General features: G+C 34.0%; 2 protein-coding genes across 2 annotated transcripts; one reads left to right on the top strand and one right to left on the bottom strand.

Annotated features, from left to right (window-relative positions):
* Positions 1–1,813: 1,813 nt before the first annotated feature.
* LOC128232387 (uncharacterized) lies at positions 1,814–7,765 on the bottom strand. The gene is made up of 8 exons (XM_052945903.1): positions 7,613–7,765; positions 6,274–6,393; positions 5,782–5,887; positions 5,081–5,526; positions 4,598–4,724; positions 3,951–4,113; positions 3,570–3,702; positions 1,814–3,218 (listed from the first exon to the last, which is right to left on the bottom strand). The coding sequence occupies exons 2-8, from the start codon at positions 6,380–6,382 to the stop codon at positions 3,112–3,114; spliced, it is 1,191 nt and encodes a 396-aa protein (XP_052801863.1). The 5' UTR covers positions 6,383–6,393; positions 7,613–7,765; the 3' UTR covers positions 1,814–3,111.
* Positions 7,766–8,990: 1,225 nt separating this feature from the next.
* On the top strand, positions 8,991–18,248 carry LOC128232127 (protein limb expression 1 homolog). Its single transcript, XM_052945504.1, has 4 exons — positions 8,991–9,671; positions 12,455–12,618; positions 15,948–16,088; positions 16,253–18,248. Exons 1-4 carry the CDS (start codon positions 9,413–9,415, stop codon positions 16,664–16,666), a joined length of 978 nt encoding a protein of 325 aa, XP_052801464.1. The 5' UTR covers positions 8,991–9,412; the 3' UTR covers positions 16,667–18,248.
* The last annotated feature ends 1,289 nt before the right edge of the window (positions 18,249–19,537 follow it).

Raw genomic sequence — 19,537 nt, 5'->3', positions numbered from 1 at the left:
TTCCTTCACTTTCTCTACTAAGTTTGTGTGAAATGTGAACAATATACTTGTTTAATAATGAAATAAAAACAAAAGTTCAAATAAGAGAATACTTTTACAAAAGCGTCGCCGAGCGAATGCCAACGCTCGTCTGTTATTTTAAAGTCGAAAACGTGAATAACTATAATTTTTAAAGCCAGAGTCAACCGAGCCAGAGCCAACGCTTTTGAAAATCCAAGATTTTTTAAAGCCTGGATTTAACAACATTCTGTTCAAATAATTATCTGGCAGTTGCGGTCTGTCGTGCTGTTTTTTTATCAAAGTAAAAAAGCAGAACTCAACTGCAACAAAGATTACAACAAGATATGTCACAGTCACTTGAGAAATGCCCCCGATTGGGCCTTGTCGGGCGGATAGCCATTATAAGCCATCTAATGACAGTCAATAAGTCATTTCCCATAAAATGTCTGTGTGTTAGCTATTGACCTGTTGGGTTTTTTGTTATTGGAATTGATGAGTTATAGTTTCAAGTGAAACATGTACGCATCCACCCAACAGTGGTGAATTGGTTAAATGGGTAATAGGTGGTTTAGACGAGCAAAACATTTTAGTTATTTATCTTTTGTTAAATACCTGCTTTGAGCGATGACCATGATTGTAGTCAATTTTACATACTAATGCTCGGAGAAGAAGGTAGTGTGGAAGGAACAGTTGCTGTACTGATACTGAATTTCGCTTGGTATGGACACCTGGTCTAAACAGAATCCTGTTTCATGAGATGTCTTTGGCTGCTTAAACTTGTAAGAATATTTGTTCAGCAACGAGTTTGATGCCCAAAAGTACAGTCCTAAGGCGTCAACAGTTGAATCTCACAATAACATTTAATGCTGTCCACCTTCATTGAACTGCAGCAAGCTTTCAAGGTAAGCCAATAGTTCAAAATTGTTTGAAACGGCCGATGATCTATATATCAGTCCACGGATGTACCCTTAGCAAACTGTCGAAATGAGTGTTACATAGCAAAAGTATAATATTATCTGGTGATCTACATGTCTTGACCAACCTCTCGAACAGGTTTGAGAAATGTTAGTCAAAGTGTCTGTTTATATTTATCAGACAGAGTTATTGTGTTCAAGGTCACTGAGACCTTGCTGACCACAAAATAGATAAGACCCATCTGCTGATCAGCCACTCTGCCAGGTTTGAGGACCAAAGGCCTAAGCATTCTTCAGTTATCGATCAGAAAAGCCTTTATGTGTCTAAGGTCACCGCAACCGTTGACCTACTGACCTCAAAATCAATAGGGGTCACCTGCTGGTCATGACCAACCTCCCTGGCTAGTTTGAGGACCATAGGGCCATAGGACCAAGCATACTCTAGTTATCAATCACACAAGCTTTTTATGTTCAAGGTCACTGCGACTTAGACCTTTGACCTACATACCTCTCTTCAACATTTGAGTACCTTGGAAGGCCATGACTCGTCTGTTCTTGTGTTTAGTAAAACGAGGTAAATAACTCATTAATTATTAAAGCCAGAGTCATGCACCTTGCTTTACATGTGCTCATCATTTCTGACAACATGTGTACCTAGTTTCATTTGAATATCTAGATCTTTTTTTAGTTGTGGCCAAGGTTAAAAACATGGAATTTTCCAAGTACTTATTTTCATTTTTTTAAAAACTGAGCTAAAAAAAACAACAACAATGTGTGATGTTTAGAAATTGGAAATATCCCTGAACAAATTATAACATGGCTTATGCAAGTATGCAATTAACAGTGATTAGAATCCAACTACTGATAAGACCACTTGAAATAAGATTTGAAATACCGTATAAACACAAGCTGCAGCCAGGACAAGCCAAAATAAAGGAATTTTTACCAATGACCATTTTGTGCGTTGAACTACTGATATGGGTCTTACAAGTTAATCTTAAAGCAAATTTCACCAGTGACCCTAGAGTGTGACCTTGACCTTTGACCAACAAACATGTTTCTTGCTGGTGGCACGCCACCTTGTCATGGTCAACATATGTGACAGGTTATTTTAAGATCCCCTGATGCATGGCCAAATTTAAGCCCGGACAAGCCAATGAATTTTGACCAACAACATTTAAGTGTGACTTCAGACCTGCATATTGCACATAACAAACCACTGTCTTGTCATGGTGAACATTTGTTCCAAGATTTTTTGTAAAAAACCTTATGCATGGCTGCAGCCTCAACAAGCCAAATTACACGCAATATTTCATAATCCCCTTATCCATGACCAAGTAACCACCATGTCACAATTGAAGACGCCAAGGCAACTGGTTGAACCCAACGTCATACCCAATTTAATTACCTAGGGCTTAGGAAAATTTGGTTAAATATCTGAACAGTAAAACTTGTTGGTTAAAGGTTGAACAACAGCTATATTACAAATCATAAAAATAGTTGTTTAGATTATTATAGGTGATGTATAAGTGCTTACATCTTTTTTTAAAGGCAGGAATATATGCCTTGGAGTCATTTGTATGATATGATACCTGTTCAATGAATGTCCAACTTTAAGCAACATTTAATTAATTTATGATATCATAATGAAAGCAAATAAAAAGCTTATAATAACACTATTGAGTCTGTCCATATTTAGAGACACCAGAAATGTAGCACCTGAAGTGGATACCAACACTTGTCCTTATTTGTCAGTTTCTCACTTGATCAAGGAGCAAACAAGAATTGTCTCAAAAGCATATTTTTTTATGACATATTCTGCAAGTGCATTTACAGTATACAGTATGGGCATATGACATAACAGTGTCTCATAAGAATATGATGATTTATAAAATACTTCTATATGTACAAAAAGGTAAAGGTTTTCATAACAACAAATAATGTGAATACATGTTTTCGTACTTGAGTCTTCAATTATTTTTATATTTTGCCAACTGAGACCTTCTAAACAAATTCCCCTGAATTCCATCAAAATCATTCGCTAATTAGCTATTGCATGACACTACCGCCTACAACAACACTTTGCTATATAATAACTTCTTAACAAACAACCTAAACAATAATATTAATAACTGCCATTTTTATTGTCATACTGCAGGTTCAGCCCCTAACAACTACATGTATAATTTATTCTTCATCATGTCTTGTGGAAAACCATTTGCGAGTTTGTTGGAAATGCTCCTATAACTTCACCATCTGCAGCTTTAAACTCCGGCAATATTGATGTGCTGGATTTATTCTCACCTGTCAAATAACATACTTATATATATCAAGCACTAAAACTTTATTTCAAGAAAAATTAAGATGTCTTTTCTTCAAGAAACTGCACTCTATAATATATCAGCAAAAGGTATCTTAAAGTGAGTTTTGATGTCTGATGATATTAATATCAAAGCAACAAAATACTTGCATAAGAAAATCTGATGACATCAGCATTTGAAAACGTATAACATCTTCAGTACACCGCATTTGATGAATAATAGTAGGTGCATAAATATTTCTTGCTGAAGTTTTTACAAGGACAACTCAAGGCTGCTGTATTGTACTTTCAGATTGTTGTAAACAGTAAATATTACAACTTGTCTGAATGTGTACCTGTAGCATGCTTGTGAATCTTCTCAGCAAGAGCAAGACCACTGACTGCAGCTCCTTGAATACAGGGGGAGGTCAGCCAGTCTCCACAAATGCCCACATTACATCTACCATCGAACACACACTCCTCCCCTCCCTGAAAGTGGAAATATGGAGCTTAAATATGATAAGAACTATACATTTATAAATAAGACTTTTGAATAAAAATTCTTTATAAAAAGCTTATTTGAAAGTCCTGAGAGCAAATACAACTTAGTCAGTGATACATCAAACAAAAATAAGAATCATGATAACAAAATCTTTTAAAGACTTATGATTTCATTTCATATTTTAAACCATACTACATTGTCTCATTTCTGAACTATATACCACAGAGGCACAGACCTGTAAGACATTGAGAGGGACAGCTGCACCCCACAGTTGTACACGGGTGTAGATGGGTTCCGGAAGGCAGGTCACGCCAATAACACGCCTCACCCCCTCCAGTAGGCGGCTCTTAACCTCCCTCTCCACCCCAGGTGGAATGTTCTCTTGAGAACACTTGTGCCTAAAACATTAATTCATTTGATTTTCAAACGTTTACATTAACATATAACTTACAACTTATGAGAGTTGGCTATGAGAAATGGTGAACATTCAAGACTACTAGTTTCCATAGACTTTTGACAACTGAATATTAATAAATTGTCAATCTCCTTTGGAAAAATGACGCTACTCAAAATTGGGAAAATTTACAGTGTTTCAGGTCTATTTAGGAATTTGCATGCCAAGTTGCTTTCAAATAAACCCTTAAAATTTGCTATAATGTAAAAAAAAATTAAGAACATGTAAGTACTGCTATTAAAAATACCAGTCTTACATTTACATTCTGAAATTATTTTTTTTATAAAAATAGTAAAGAAAATAATTTAGTTTTTTTAATGGTATTTTTTTCTGGTGATTGAGAAAAATATAGACAAGATTTCTTTGGGAATGGGGCCGATATTGAGTTCTTACAAAGGGGCTGTAAAAAAACTGAATATAGAATTTACTTGGTTCCAAACTGCCTTGTGCTGAAGACTGTCCAGCATTCTTGCTGCGGAGACTGATGGCCATTAGACAGTTTTGCTGTGTTGTTGGCCAACCAAGATATATCTTCATCATCAAACACATGTGCACCTGTTATCCAAATAACAACAGACTTGCAATAACATTGAGCGCTGCATTATTTCAAATACAGAAAACTGGAAAATTGTTGTGGGTTTCAGAGTAAGATCAGTAATTGCTGCAGATACTTGTCTTATATAATCATGAAATTTAACAAAGAGGTTCAAGTCCCACCTGGGCACTTTCTCTATCAGAGTCTCTATTAATGCACACAGGTATTGGTTTCTACCAAAAAGAGCAGACAGGAGCGTTATTCTATACAATATAAGGTTTGTCATAATATTAATGCGCTAATAAATATATTATAAATCATAGTACATGTAGAATAAACCGATCCGGAACAGTTAACATTCAGATAAAATGGCTACCTTCAAACTTGAGCTCCAGTGATTTGGGGAAGCATACAAGAAGGGCCCAAATTGAGCACAAGTGCATTCTCTTGTCCTTTGGGTTCAGTCTATCACTAAATCGCACCTGAGTCAACTTGTGAACAGCTGCTGCACCAGCATTTGACATGAGTTTATCTGCACATTTACCATTGTGTGCAATCACTAGATAATCAAACATGCCATGTCTGTCCACATTCCATTTTCCTGCAGTGCCTTCCCATACAACGTTTCCAGCCCAAGTGCCTTGTTTAACATTCAATGTCTCTGCTAAACATTTAGGAATATCCTCCATTCCAGTTTTCCCAATGAAGGCCTGTGTTAAGTTCTTATCTTCAGTAAATTTGCCTCTCTTTAATGTTCCAAGTTTTCCATGCCATATTTTTATAGCTCCTTTTCTGTCCAGATAGGAGACTACCTTGGCAAACCTATATTATACCAAAAAAATAAAATAAATATATTTAATTGTTAATTGTATTAACTTCCTTTTGTAATTGTATATTAACCTTAAATTGTTCATATATGGAAAACATTTAAGAATGATTTGTTTTAAATTCTTATGTACTTGGGCTAAAAAGACCCGTACAGCTTCCATTTCCATAAAATGTACGTACTGAATGCTACTCATATACCTTAAAAATGAATTCAATAGAATCATTCAATATTTTGTCATTATTACATACCTTGAATCACTTACAGTGAAGTATTGAGCTGAGTGGTCAAAGGTCTGTAGCCTGCCAGAGATGTTCACGTGCCGACTAGAGCACCTGCCTCCTGGGCCATGTCTACCTGTCATGGAAAACTGGCAGTAATCCATCAAAGTTATGTTATCTTCCATATAATGGAAAAAAAATAATTAATCTAGCTCTAATTTATTTTACACACAACCTCAATTTTTCAATTGCGACTACACAAACGTTTTAAAAAAAATTGTGACAGCATTTATATATTAAAAGGCGTAGTATGTAACATTTTTCATAAGGCTTCTTGTCAACACAGTGAACAATTTTATTTGTGAAAATTACCTTGACAGACAACACTGAACATAAACAATACATAAAAAATTATTTATCTACCCTACTTTTATGGCAGTGAAATAAAAAGGAAACTCTACTTTTTATCTAAAATTAGTTTGAAACTATTTAACAGAAGTTCAATTATTTGATATGACTTACCTGTGTCAAACACAACAACATTGGAAATACCAAGCTGAGCCAGTCTGTTGGCGCACACCAAGCCCGCTATACCTCCACCAATTACAGCCACGGAAGGTCCGCGACTCATTGTTTAAGTGTCTGCAAGACAAACAGATTACTTATGCCAATGGATAATCAAATAACAAATAGAGAATAATCCAAGTATATAAAGAAATCTACTTTATTACTAATATCAGATTAAAAACAATATTGGTTTGGGGTACCCCAAGTATTCGATTACACACTGCACTTCATCATTTCATTTGGACTCTTTGAATATCATCAAAGATTAGTTTGCAGTGGCCTTCACACAGTCCAAATAAGTGTACGTAAAGATAAAAACATCCAAGATTTTTAATAATGGCAAATCTCACTTTATCAGAATTAATCAAATCCACAAAATAGAGTCTGATTATTTAGACTAGCAGTGGTCTGCCAAGGAGTTGTTCTTTCAGCGGCCAATACTTCCATTACTTTATCTGACCTGACAACTGTACAGGTAAGGGACCACTTTGTCGCCTGTCCCAGTTCTTTGCTCACCCTGGAAATCCCCCGTTTGGCAATTTCATTATGGTACAATTGTTTTTTCAAACAAATGATAGTTTGTGTTAAAATGAATCTTCAACATACATGAAGAAGAAAACCTTATATTTTTCTCTGAAATAAGCAATACGATAAAAATATTTTGTTGTCAGCAGGGAACATTTTTTTTCAGATATTTGACAATTTTCTATACTAGTTCACAGGTGTCCGTTACATTGTTTTGACCCCCAACCCCCTTACAAGCCAACAGAAGAAATATCTGTTATTAATAATATTCTTTGTCACAGATCTATGGGAAATTGTTAGAAGTTGGATATAATGTCATATGGTGTACAATATTTGGGTATGTTTGAGAGATTTTGGATATCTTTTACTTGGTGGGTTGTAGATAGGGGGAATTAGTAGAGGGGGGCAGGGGGTCAAAACAACCCAACAGACACCTGCGTATTGATTGAAGGCACAAGTCTGTTCATTTACTGTTCTTTTTATAATAGCACAGAAATTCTTTTTTTAAATTAACAAACATAATCAATCTTATCATACTGATTTTTAGATCAGGGGTTTAACTTTTCCTTGTGAAATTTCATATGAATTATTTATTATTTTTCAAGTTATTCATGAGACCTACATTTTCAGTCGCAAGAGCAGCACTGTTTCATACGCTCATTAATTTACAGTAATGTATTTTCCATCATTTATTTGATATATATAACGTTAAATGCCAAATAGAACAGGTTACATAATAGTTTATTCATCTGACCAGCTGACCACTTACCAGGTTATGTAAAATGGAATGGTGGAATCAGCGAATAAAAGTTGAAAGAACGACACTTGCACTAGAATTAAATACACTAAATTAAGCAGATATCTTAAAATTTAATTTAGCCTGGGAGTAAGATTGTAATTGACCTAAAATTAAGTAACTCACTCTTCGCCGTTCTGTTATAAGTCGATGTAACTAACTTAAATGTAGCAATTTCCCGTCCTACGTCCGTACCGTATCAATTTGTCTGAGGTTCGCATATTCAGAAAATAAGGTCGCGCCTGTTTGATGGTTCAAGCATCTTAATTACGGCTGAAGTAGCAACACAAATACTAAAACATACAACTTATACAGTAATTACGCACCACGCCAGTAAATTTCATATGAACTGCGCATGCATACGTGCGCACGAGAAATCTATCGAATGGCTTTATTGTCGGTCATCGTGTATAATTAAATTGTTTTGAAAATGTGGGTGTAATTTCCTTCCTGAGACCCGATTTTTGTATAATTTGTGTGCGAGTCCTGAATACTACTGATTTTTCTAACAAGTCCTGAATACTTTTAAGCACATTTCTGTACATTATTAAACAATCGTGTATTCAATTGGAACACCTCAGCCATTATCGAATCGAAGCTTGCCGGAGATAGCCAAGCCGTTACGATTGGGGTATATATATATATATATATATAATATGTAGATAAATATATTTATATATATACCTTGAATATATTAAATATATTTATCTTAAATATAATATGTATTATATTTAAAGTAAACCGTTTGTCGTTTGTGGGGGTCAGCTTTGACTCATTTTTATTAAAAATTCAAGCATTTTCTATGGAAACGTGACTGCTACTCTTTCGCTCGGCACGTTGCACTCCTTGTCATAGCACTTGTCTTTGCAAATATGTAGAGTGAGATTTATTCTGACCAGCGGTGTCCTCAGACACAAATATCAGGACTACGGCATCACAGACTAGTAGCATAACCAATCCGATAATGTTTGGAATTGAGTCTAAAAGGTGCATATTACTTTAGACTGGCTCTCTGTACATGTAGCGCCATTTTGTGGCTAACAAGATCAGAGGTAATGAGTTAAAGTTGGTGGACTGAGGATAGTTATAATCTTGAAATAAGCCTAACATCATATTTCCCACACCTCGACATATAACATGCATTCTTGCATACCAGACAATTCTGGATAATGTTGGACTCAATCATTTAACCTATTTTATCCATATAAACTTGGACCAACAATCTCAGATAGGAATGCAACTATGTTACGACTTATGTGTCAGGGTATATTTAATTCACATAAGATTCTCAAACCACTGTCTCTATATTTAAAACTGTTGTCTGCTACTTTTTCGGAGGAGGCCGTTATAACTGAGCCGTTATAACAGAACACACTATAAATAAATAAAATAATAGAATTGTGGTGCTTTTTATTTTGAACCAAGAATTTTGTTCATTAGAGATAACTTATTTCTTTCGATTCTTTAAGATTTGGAATAAAACGTGCTTTAGCCACGGTGAAATACTTGGACGTATACTGGTGTATGTTTGAAAGATTTTCGATAAAACCTGAATGTGACAGAAAACTATATCACTGACATTTTATAAATGCAATCTTTGTGAAAAAACGCTATAAAATAAATAGTCAAGAAGATTTTATTGTGAAGTGTGATATGTGAATCGAAATGCTGGACCCATAAACAATGATATCCAATGGTGTTGATCTTAATTGTGCAATATTTACCATACATAAATGCATTCCATATATATTGTACTCATGCAGCCTGATATAAATGGCATCTTTCTCTAACAATCAACAAAGGCCTCAGCCATCACAGAGGGCAGTGTATTCCCCTAATAGAACACATACAGATATGTCTGATCCAACTTCGATTGGGTCTCGGTCAGCTCAAGCCATGGCTGCAGCGGCAATGTCCATGCGGGGACAACCTCAATCACACATGAATGATTCGAAAGCAAAAACTGTGTTGAAGGAAGCAGTAGATGCAGTTGTTAACAGTTTCGCAAAACATACACAAGGATATGGCAGAGGTAATTATAAATATTTCGTAATTTAATGTTCACTAGATTAACCCTGTCCTGATAGCCCATTGGTAGCTACTGGCTAAGGTCACAAATCTGAACACTTTTTGAGGTTTTTCACAGTTATATTGGAGAGTTTTTGTTGTAGTAAGTTAAAAATTCGTATGAAACATCTTTGGTTAATGTGACAACATCTGTCAAAGTACTGATTCACAATCTCATCAATTTTATGTCGAAAATCGTTCATTTTATAGACAGTAAATAACCCCTAAATTTATGCTATGGAGGGCACAAATACCGATCACATGCGAACCGAAAATACATGGTCATACAATTATAATTAATAAGTATGCTATATTAAATAAACACTTAGCTGTAAAGTTATTTATTGTTTCCGATGTTTTTCAAAACATACAATTCAAATGTAAAGCGTGATTTCTATTTATAAATACCTTGAATGTAGGTCAACATATCTGCAAAACCTAAAGATGCGCGTGCGCCCTCTGACGTCATTCCCCCATGTGCTACATTTTGATCTTTAAGATATAAACATTGAATGGCATTTTTTTAGAAAAATAATTAACAAAACAAGATGAAACTTCGCAAGTGTGACCAAGGCGAGCCTCTATATTGATCTAGATCATCGAATAATTGATCACGGTAAACAAACGCGTGTTTTAGCCGGTGTTCGGGATTTGTGCCCTGTTTGGAAATGTACCGTCAACCAGTACAGTAATGTGCATTTGGGGAACTTTTTAACATTTGGACAATCATAATATCCTCATTAATGCCACAAGTACACCAAATCATACAAATGTGAACTATATTCTTTGACTGTAATTACACTGATATGTTAAATAAACTAACAAAAGTTACACATTAATGATTTAGTAGCCAAAACCTTTTTCTAATTACACTAGATTTCCATGAAAACTGATACAGATTGGCTCCTGTCAACTTTTCATTGCTACTTTGGTTTACTGAATAAAATTTGTATTAGTGAGCTAATGAAGACTATAGGCATGTGTGTTATTACCGTAAGATATTCTAAGTGCTATGATTTCGGCTCAGAAAAAAGGAAGTCCACTTTTGTATAGAGTTGCCAAAAGAAAACATAAAAAGATTCGGAAGCAGCTGTTTTAATAGACTAGCCCAGGGAAGAGTATCCACTTGGTCAGCAGTAGGTTGATGGTTCTATTCAGGCAGCCTCATACCAAAAACTTTTAAAATGGTACTAACTGTAGCTCTCTTGCCTGTGTCCCAGGGCCCTTTTCTTTCATTTTTTTATATTTAATAGATTCAAAATTTCTCCCTCAGGATGAAAAATTAAAAAGTCCTACATACTATTCTCTCTTAAAGTGTGAAATTATATTGATAAATGTAAAAGCAGGAGAAATTCTGTGAATAATCATGATAATTTTTCTATTTTTAGTAGAAAATATTATTTTAAAAATTCCCCCATTCGAAATTCCCTCTTCAATGGACTGTGGCCCCTTTCCCTAAAGTAGGGGTGATGGCCTTGGTTGCTCAGTATTAGAGGGTAGTACTGGGAAATTTGGATTTCTAAGTATTGGTAAAATACACCTTTTATGATCATGTACCAGGAAAATATTATCGTTTGTATCCGTGCTATTTTAGACCAGTATGTCAAAGAACCAAGGGATCTAATTATCTATTTAAATCTTCTCTATTTTATTCAGCAAATGTCTACTGAACATGTACTTCCTGATGAAAAGTTGGATATTAATGAAACATAGATGAATAGATTAGGTTTTTACATTTAATTTTATGCCGACACTAAGGTGACTGAGCAAACCATCATCTATTATGGACTAGCTGTCTTTAATCACACTAGTAACTTAGATTTATAAAGATGCAGAACAAACTAATAGATATAAATATTGCTTCTAAGTAGTACTTTGTATTAATTTTTTTTTTTTTTAACTTTCCATGGTAGTTAGTATACGGTAATCATCTCGTAATCATAAAAAGGAATCAAATTATCAAGCCTGAAGAAATCCCTCATTTTGATAGGTATTTTTCAAGACATTCCAGAGTCAGATATTCAGACCCTACCTTGCGTGAATATTCTTTCAACAATCATTATATCATTTCCGCTGTTTGTGTAAAAAAATATTCTAGTTTTTAATATAAGCTTGATTTTTTTTTATAAAAGGTATTTTAATGAGTTAAATTGCATTCCTGTATGAGTCTTAATAATGTTAAGTAAAACCCCATCCATTCATGAAGCTTGCATGGTATATTATACTGTAACAAAACATGAAGATCTTGTACCACAATGACTCTCCATTCACAAAAGAGAACAGATTGCAAAACCATATAATAGCTATTGGGTGTCAGTTTTTATTGTCCTTGAATCAACACTGCTCTCTCCATATGAAATTTGAAACACACTCCTTTTTATGGGGAGATGATGTTTAAGTTTTTAACCATTTTAATGGTGATGAATCAGTGCATGTTCAGTGACCGAAAACTCCTGCAATCATTAAGAATTACTAATATGTATAATTATCACAAAATATTTAGCAACTGTTCCTTTAATATCTAATCTTACATGTATGTATTGTATGGCAAAACAATCAATTTTTATGTTTCTTAGGTCTTAAAAACCAGAAAAAACAACATATATTTTGTAGGTAATAATAATGAACTTGGTACTGTTAGTTACTGTAAGATGCTATAACTGTTATGTAACGTTACCATAATATTTTTTATACCATATGATGTACAAGCCAAGATACAGGAGTTATGTAGTGTGTTGTTTGTTTCAGTGAATGTTGTTGAGGCCCTACAGGAGTTCTGGCAGATGAAGCAGGACCGCGGGGCCGACCTAAAGAATGGGGCCCTGGTAGTTTACGAGTCCCAACCTGCAACCTCTCCACCATATGTGTGCTTTGTCTCTCTTCCTGGTGGAAGCTGCTTTGGCAGTTTTCAGGTATAACAGCATGAAACCCAATGAAAATCAGCATGTCTGAATTCTAACGGAAAATACCAGGGCTAATTGTGACTTTAAATTTTTAGATATTCATTTTTCAGACATTCTGTAGAATATTCAACACATATACCATTTGACTGTTGTCATGGAATCAGAATAGTCAATACATGTGTATAGTGTTTTTGCAAGACTTGAAAATGGGCAGAGGCTGCAGAATCAGGGCAGGGTACTTAGTGAGAAATGGGCTCATTGTATTGCACTGTCGGCCTGTAAAGATCCTAGGTATTCAGATTTTGACAACAAATTTGGAAATTGTGTTTCATTGGAATTATTAGTATTAAGGTTTACTAAGGTCAAATATGTAAAGTTTTTATGTACCCATAATCACACAAGTTTTTTTTTATATAAAAATGCTGTTTGATTATCATAAGCAATGAAGGCGAGAATAATTCTGTTAGGGCAAAAGGGTACACATCTGGGTCTAAAAGGGGGCTCAGGGCAAAAAAAGGGCAGAGGGAAGACATCTTCTAAAACTGCTTACCTGAAACCCTAACTTATTTACACACTAGCTAAAGATGGAGTGCTTGTTGATTTAAGGAATTTATTTTTGTTTTGAAATCATTGAAGGAATGCCAGTAAATTTTATGATTTTTTTGTCTTAAACATTTCTTACAATGCAAGTTAGATATTGGTCTTCCAGGATTAAGATGACTGTCAGTGATTGCGTTTAATACTAAATAGTTGAGCAACTTAACCACTGCAGGTAATATTACCTGTTGTCAATTACCTGAACATGAATAATTAATGAATTCATTTGAAATATTCCGGTACCATGAAAAACTAATCCTGATATTGTATACATTAGGCCACACAAAACTGTATTTCGTTTGTCAGATTAACATAGTACTGCACCTACATGTATTTTTCGGAAATTACCAAAAACAATTTTTTTTCTCTAATTTTCAGCTTTATGTTACTGCTAATGAAAATCAGGATGATAGGCATATTTTGACATACCTAAATACCCCCAAAACACTTTATTCCAAAAACCATTGTTGCATCAAATTAAGCAGGACTTTTTTGGATACGTACATATATTTATAACAACAGTGGTCAAGTTTGAAGGGGAGAATTCTTCAACAATTTTGTTCTGAGTAGCTGCTATATTGAAAAAAAGATTGATTGCTTTCGACTGCTGGTGTTTTAGATCTAAATGAGAATATTTAATTTGTATTCCTCCCACTCACTGCAATGGGTTTTTTTCAGCCAATATCTGTAGAATTTATTTGATAGTTTCTAAAGGTAACTTCAATTTAACATGTAATTGTTTGTATATACATTGTACAGGAGAAGTTCTTTGTAATTTCTTGGTTTAGTCATTCACATGTACTTAATGAAGGCCATGGATGAAACATTGGATACACATTACAGAGTAATGACATACTTTATTGACTATTTGAATTTTATCATACTTCTGTTAAAGTAAATAGATAAAAGTATTGGTCAAGTAAACAGTTGACATGACCAGAGGGATTTGCTGTAGATTATGTGTCGAAACTGTGGTCAAATTTGATAAAAGTAATCCAGGCAGAAAATTGCCAGTTGAAGTATGCATTAAAGTATGCATTAAAACCATACTGGCTTATAATAATGAATGCCCTGTCTTCTTTGGTATAAGTCATTTTCCCTTGCATTAATATGTTTAAAGTATTGCATAAAAAATTTGTTATATTATATGTACACAACCGAAAATGATATACCAATGCATGGAAATATTCAAACTATGAAAGGGAAGATTCAGTTGGAGACAGTTTAATGATACCTAATTGAGAGCATTTATTTATTCATGTCACAGGCGGTATTCAAGCCAGCTTTAAAGACATCAATAAACAAACCTTGTCAAAGATAAAACATGCCAGTGTGGATTAAATGAACTAAATTGACAAAAACTACCATCAAACATGAAAGAATGATAGAAATTCAAAAAAATGTGTATGATTATAAGATGTTGTGATTAATCTCTACCTATGGCAGTTTAGGGCAGAGATCTAGCTATTTCACCTCATTTATATTTGGACCTATGACAAGATATTAAATTTAAAATTAGGTTCATTATCATTGCAAATGAATGGAGAATGAAATGATTGAAACTAGCCTTATGTGCTATAAATCATTAGTTTAAATGTAAGGTATGAAGGACAAACTGAGATACATGGTCTAACTAATGTTAGGTCATATTGATATATTAATTGCAGCATGTAATGATGGTGTAATGATGGTGTATATTATTATAACCTTGAAACTGTTTACCTTATACTGGTACAAAATGGGCTTGCATTTGATCACTTAAATGTACATACCACAATTATATATTAACTTGTGTATATAATTATCAATCTTGACCAAGAATCCAAACAGAAAAACAGTGTCATGCATTATTATATTATATAAACATGTGTTGCATGACAGGGTATAATAACAGCATAGGGAATTCGGCCCCATTCCCCTTCGCAAAAGGTATATGTTTAATAAATAACAGCCCAAAATTCCCTTCTCAAAACTATTTAAAACACGTCATTTTGGGCTCAGTTGTGTTTCAGTGATGGTGGTTTCTATACACTGAACTGGTTAGGCAGGTTTCCTGTTTGAAAAGAAGTCAATATGTACTAAATGTACGGTATTTTGTAATTAATGTAATTAATTGAAATTTAGCCTTAAGAGGAAATCAACATGAAATATCCTCCTCAAAAGAGCACATGCACTAATCCCACTTAACTGGGAAATTGCTCTGGAAATGTTGACTGATGAAGAAGCACAACCCTAAGTACAGTACATGAACTTCGACAATGATCAGAATGCACACTAGAAAATTCATTGATTTATATCAAGCCAGGCTTCCATGTTTTTTGTACCTTACATTAGAATATAAAAAAATCAGACTAGAGCTTTTGCGAAAATCCATGGAAACCAGTTATATAAGACTGCTGACAAAAAATAGATCGCAGATTTTTATATTTAAGTTCAAAAATTGATGTTTTACGCAATTTTCTTAAACTGTTAGTAATGGTTTAAGCCATAAAACAATGGTTTAAGTCATAAAACATTAATTTTGGAATGGAAATATGAAAATCTACGATCTGATTTTTTGTCAGCAATTATATATCATTGGTTTGCAGATATTTACGCAAAAATTTGCTCTTTCCAAGACAAAAAATAAAAAAGTTGTAAAAAATGGTATACAGTTCTGTGAGAAAACAGCTTTAAATTCTGATTTTCTAAGAATGCTTTTTATTCATCTGCTAATAATAAAAGCAATAACTCCATTTCAGCATTGTCCAACAAAGGCTGAGGCAAGGCGAAGTGCGGCTAAAATTGCTCTCATGAACTCCGTTTTCAATGAGCACCCATCAAGGAAAATCACAGATGAGTTCATAGAGAGAGCTGTAAGAGATGCCTGTGCATCTTTCAAGGTTCGTGGTTTCTGAATTTAACAATCTGAATATCGAATAAACAAAAATATTAACCATTTCTTATCTTTTAGTAACAAAAGAATTGTACATGTACTGTGTTTTCTAGCTGACCATGAATTCCATACAATTATTTGCTCTAATAATATGCAATGTATACATTTTAGGGTAACTTGGAGGAGGCGGACAATCCAAACACTGGGATTGGAGCATTCCGGTTCATGCTGGACTCGAACAAAACTCGCACGATGCTGGAGTTCCAGGAACTGATGACTGTCTTTCAACTGCTACACTGGAATGGCAGCCTGAAGGCGATGAGGGAGCGGAACTGTTCTCGACAGGAAGTACTCTCACACTACACACACCGTGCACTCGACGATGACATGCGCTCACAGATGGCTCTTGATTGGATCGCCCGGGAACAAGAGAGCACATCCATCATCGAGAGGGAGCTTGAGATTGCAGAGCGTGAGTTGGAGAGTGCGAGGCTGGCTGGTCGGGAGCTGAGGTTCTTCAAGGAAAAGCGTGACATTTTAGTGTTGGCTCTCACGCAAATTGGGCCAAATGATAGCATGGCGTAAGCAGTAACATGTGAAACATACTGACTCGCAAATGCGAATGCCTTTGGTTGGGATGGACTTAGATGCTGAAGTTGTTGATAACACTATGCAGTTGGGACATCAATGAACTAAATAAAAGATAGATCTGATACAGTGAAATATTATGTATTTATTTAGTAAAATTGTATTGCTTTGTACATAATACTTGTGAATACAATTTAAGCTGCTTTCCTGATATGATTCATTTTCTGATACTTGGCAGGAATGAAATTGTTTGCCATGATATTTGAAGAATGAAATAAGATTATAAGATTTTTTAAAAATCACCTGTCAGTTCGGAATTTGAAATAACTTAAAAAATATAAAGAAATTGCAAAATAGCTGGCTAATATTTATAAAATTTTGAGCAAGCTTTGAAAACATAGTACCATTCCAGGGCTTTCAGGCTTGTGCTTATTTTGACTTTTGTACAAATGGCTTCTTTCCCCTTGCTTTGTGTACTGGTAGCTAGAATTCTAAATAGACTGTGTTCACAAAGTTTACAGAGTAAATTTGTTAAGCAATTTGATATTTGAAGTTCTAATGCCAGACAGTTGTGAGGCCTTCTTCTATATTGAGCAACAACTGTCTTTCACTAAAACTGCAGATTATATGTTTTTATGTGCATTGTCCTATGTTGGTGTAGAAGAAATATATTGGTTGTTAAAAACAGAACTTTTGAAAAATGTTTATTTTTTCATGTTCCTCTTTCGCTTAGTTTTAAAGGCTTAGTGTGTACAAAGAGACAGACTCATTCTTGATATCAGATTAGGCCCCTCTACTGGAAATTGTGACTAAACTCATTAAAAGTTTTAAATATTTAAATTGCTAAGTACACAAAAAAATATTGTTCTTCTATTGTACAGAGGAGCCATTTAAATAACTTCACCAAATAATTACATGTAGCCTTTCTCATGTACTGTATAGTTTGTGTATCTTTGTGAAGATATAATTGTGTAAAGCAGATTATAGATTTGTGAACAATTTGTTAATTTATAATCACTTTTTACCTTCTGCATTTATTACATTTTTTATGTATGATAAATCACTATTTACCGTCAACTATTGAAAGCATGGTGAATGAATTATGTTAAAATCATCATCAAAATTGTATAATGTGACAATGTCAGCGAAAATATCAGTAATTGAGTACGCCTCTTGAAAAGACTCAACATAACACTACTTGTTCAGAGAAAAAAGGAAGGGAATTTACTTTAAGTAAAACTTGCCATTTTTCAATTTGATAACATTTTCATAATATCAATAGTATAATTTATCCTTTATACATGTTATATTTCGTCTGAACTTTATATTGTATATAAGCGTATACAAATATATTCTTTCTGAATATTTTTGCAAATAATCATATTTTTGGTGTTGTGATTTTGATTGTGAATACTGTGTACTGTACATGATTGTATATTTTGTAGATGTACATTGTGATTTTATCTGCATTTATTGCATTTCTACAAACCATTCATATTGTAGCTGTCATTTCATCTTCCTATCCTCTCATGCATAATATATAAATAAGGATTATACTTGTATTAAAATGTTCAAGCTTTTCTGCCTTTCTCTTGTTTTTATTGCGATATTCATGTATTCATAATATAGCTTGTAGGTGCTGTGCTAAAACTATCAATAATGTTAATCATCATATGGTACTAGTACATAGTTAGTATCCAATCATCATGAAATTTGGTGACGGTGTTTGTGGGCTGTCTATGACGTGTTGATTAAACCTTTTTTTAGTTTAAACTAATTTATTTTACAGTGATTATGAATCAAGTTATAACTTATTACAACATTACCAGGTACATGTATATAGAGGATAATTGTTTGTTTCAGAGCAAGATTGAGTGAGCACCAAAGCTGTATTTCACATGATATAGCCACTCATGAAATATTGACTTTTGGTATTCACAAGGTGAAATATTTTGTGATCACAAACAGTTTTCCTTTTTAATACATGCCTAAAAATATATAAAATGACAAGTTATTGTAGTTTTTTTTGAGAAAAGGATGCCAAATTGATGTTTGATCTGGAAAAGAGAGCGAGCTAAAATTTCAAGACAGTAACAAATATTTATTTTCACTGTTTGAAACAGTGGAATACCAATGTACTTGTCTGGCTTGGTGACCAGAAACCAAACTGGCTAGGAATCCAACCTGATTCGACAAAGTGAAAAGCATGTGCTTTATTGTTAGATAAATTGATTCAATTACATAGGAGTAATTCCTCTTTTACATAATAAAACAGTGGAATACCATTTTTCTTTCACTGATAAATCTCTATAAATCACTGGAAAGCATATAATATATTCATTGTAATTCATTAAGTCATTTTTTCCTGGGTTTGTTTATAATTACAGCAATAATAACACTATAATTATTAATCACGTGTTTCCAAATTTTTCACCCTACAGTATACAGTTTCAATAAAAGAGTTAATCAAGGCAGTATTCTAAAGTTTTTTGAAGATGGCACCAGAAATATTGCAAAAAATAATGCTTCTAGTGTTCCCAAGGTTTTTCTAAGATTTGACTTGATGGTTAGTTTTTGACCCCATTTGACCTAGTTTCAAACTAAGCCAAGATTTCATGGAGGCAAATATTCTGATTAAGTGTCATTAAGAATATTGCCTCTGTTTGTCCAAAAGATTTGACCTCATTACCTAGTCTTTGACCCATGTGACCCACTTTTAAAGGCTCAAAAGATTACATCAACTGAACATTCTGACCACAGATTGAAGAAATTCTGATCAATCAATACCACTAAATGGTTCCAGACATGATTTTTCAAAGATATGACTAAGTAACCTAGATTTTGACCTCCTGTGACCCAGTTTCAACA

Source organism: Mya arenaria, chromosome 4 (assembly GCF_026914265.1).
Source record: "Mya arenaria isolate MELC-2E11 chromosome 4, ASM2691426v1".
NCBI classification, from domain to species: domain Eukaryota; kingdom Metazoa; phylum Mollusca; class Bivalvia; order Myida; family Myidae; genus Mya; species Mya arenaria.
This window is presented reverse-complemented; position numbering and strand designations above follow the sequence as displayed.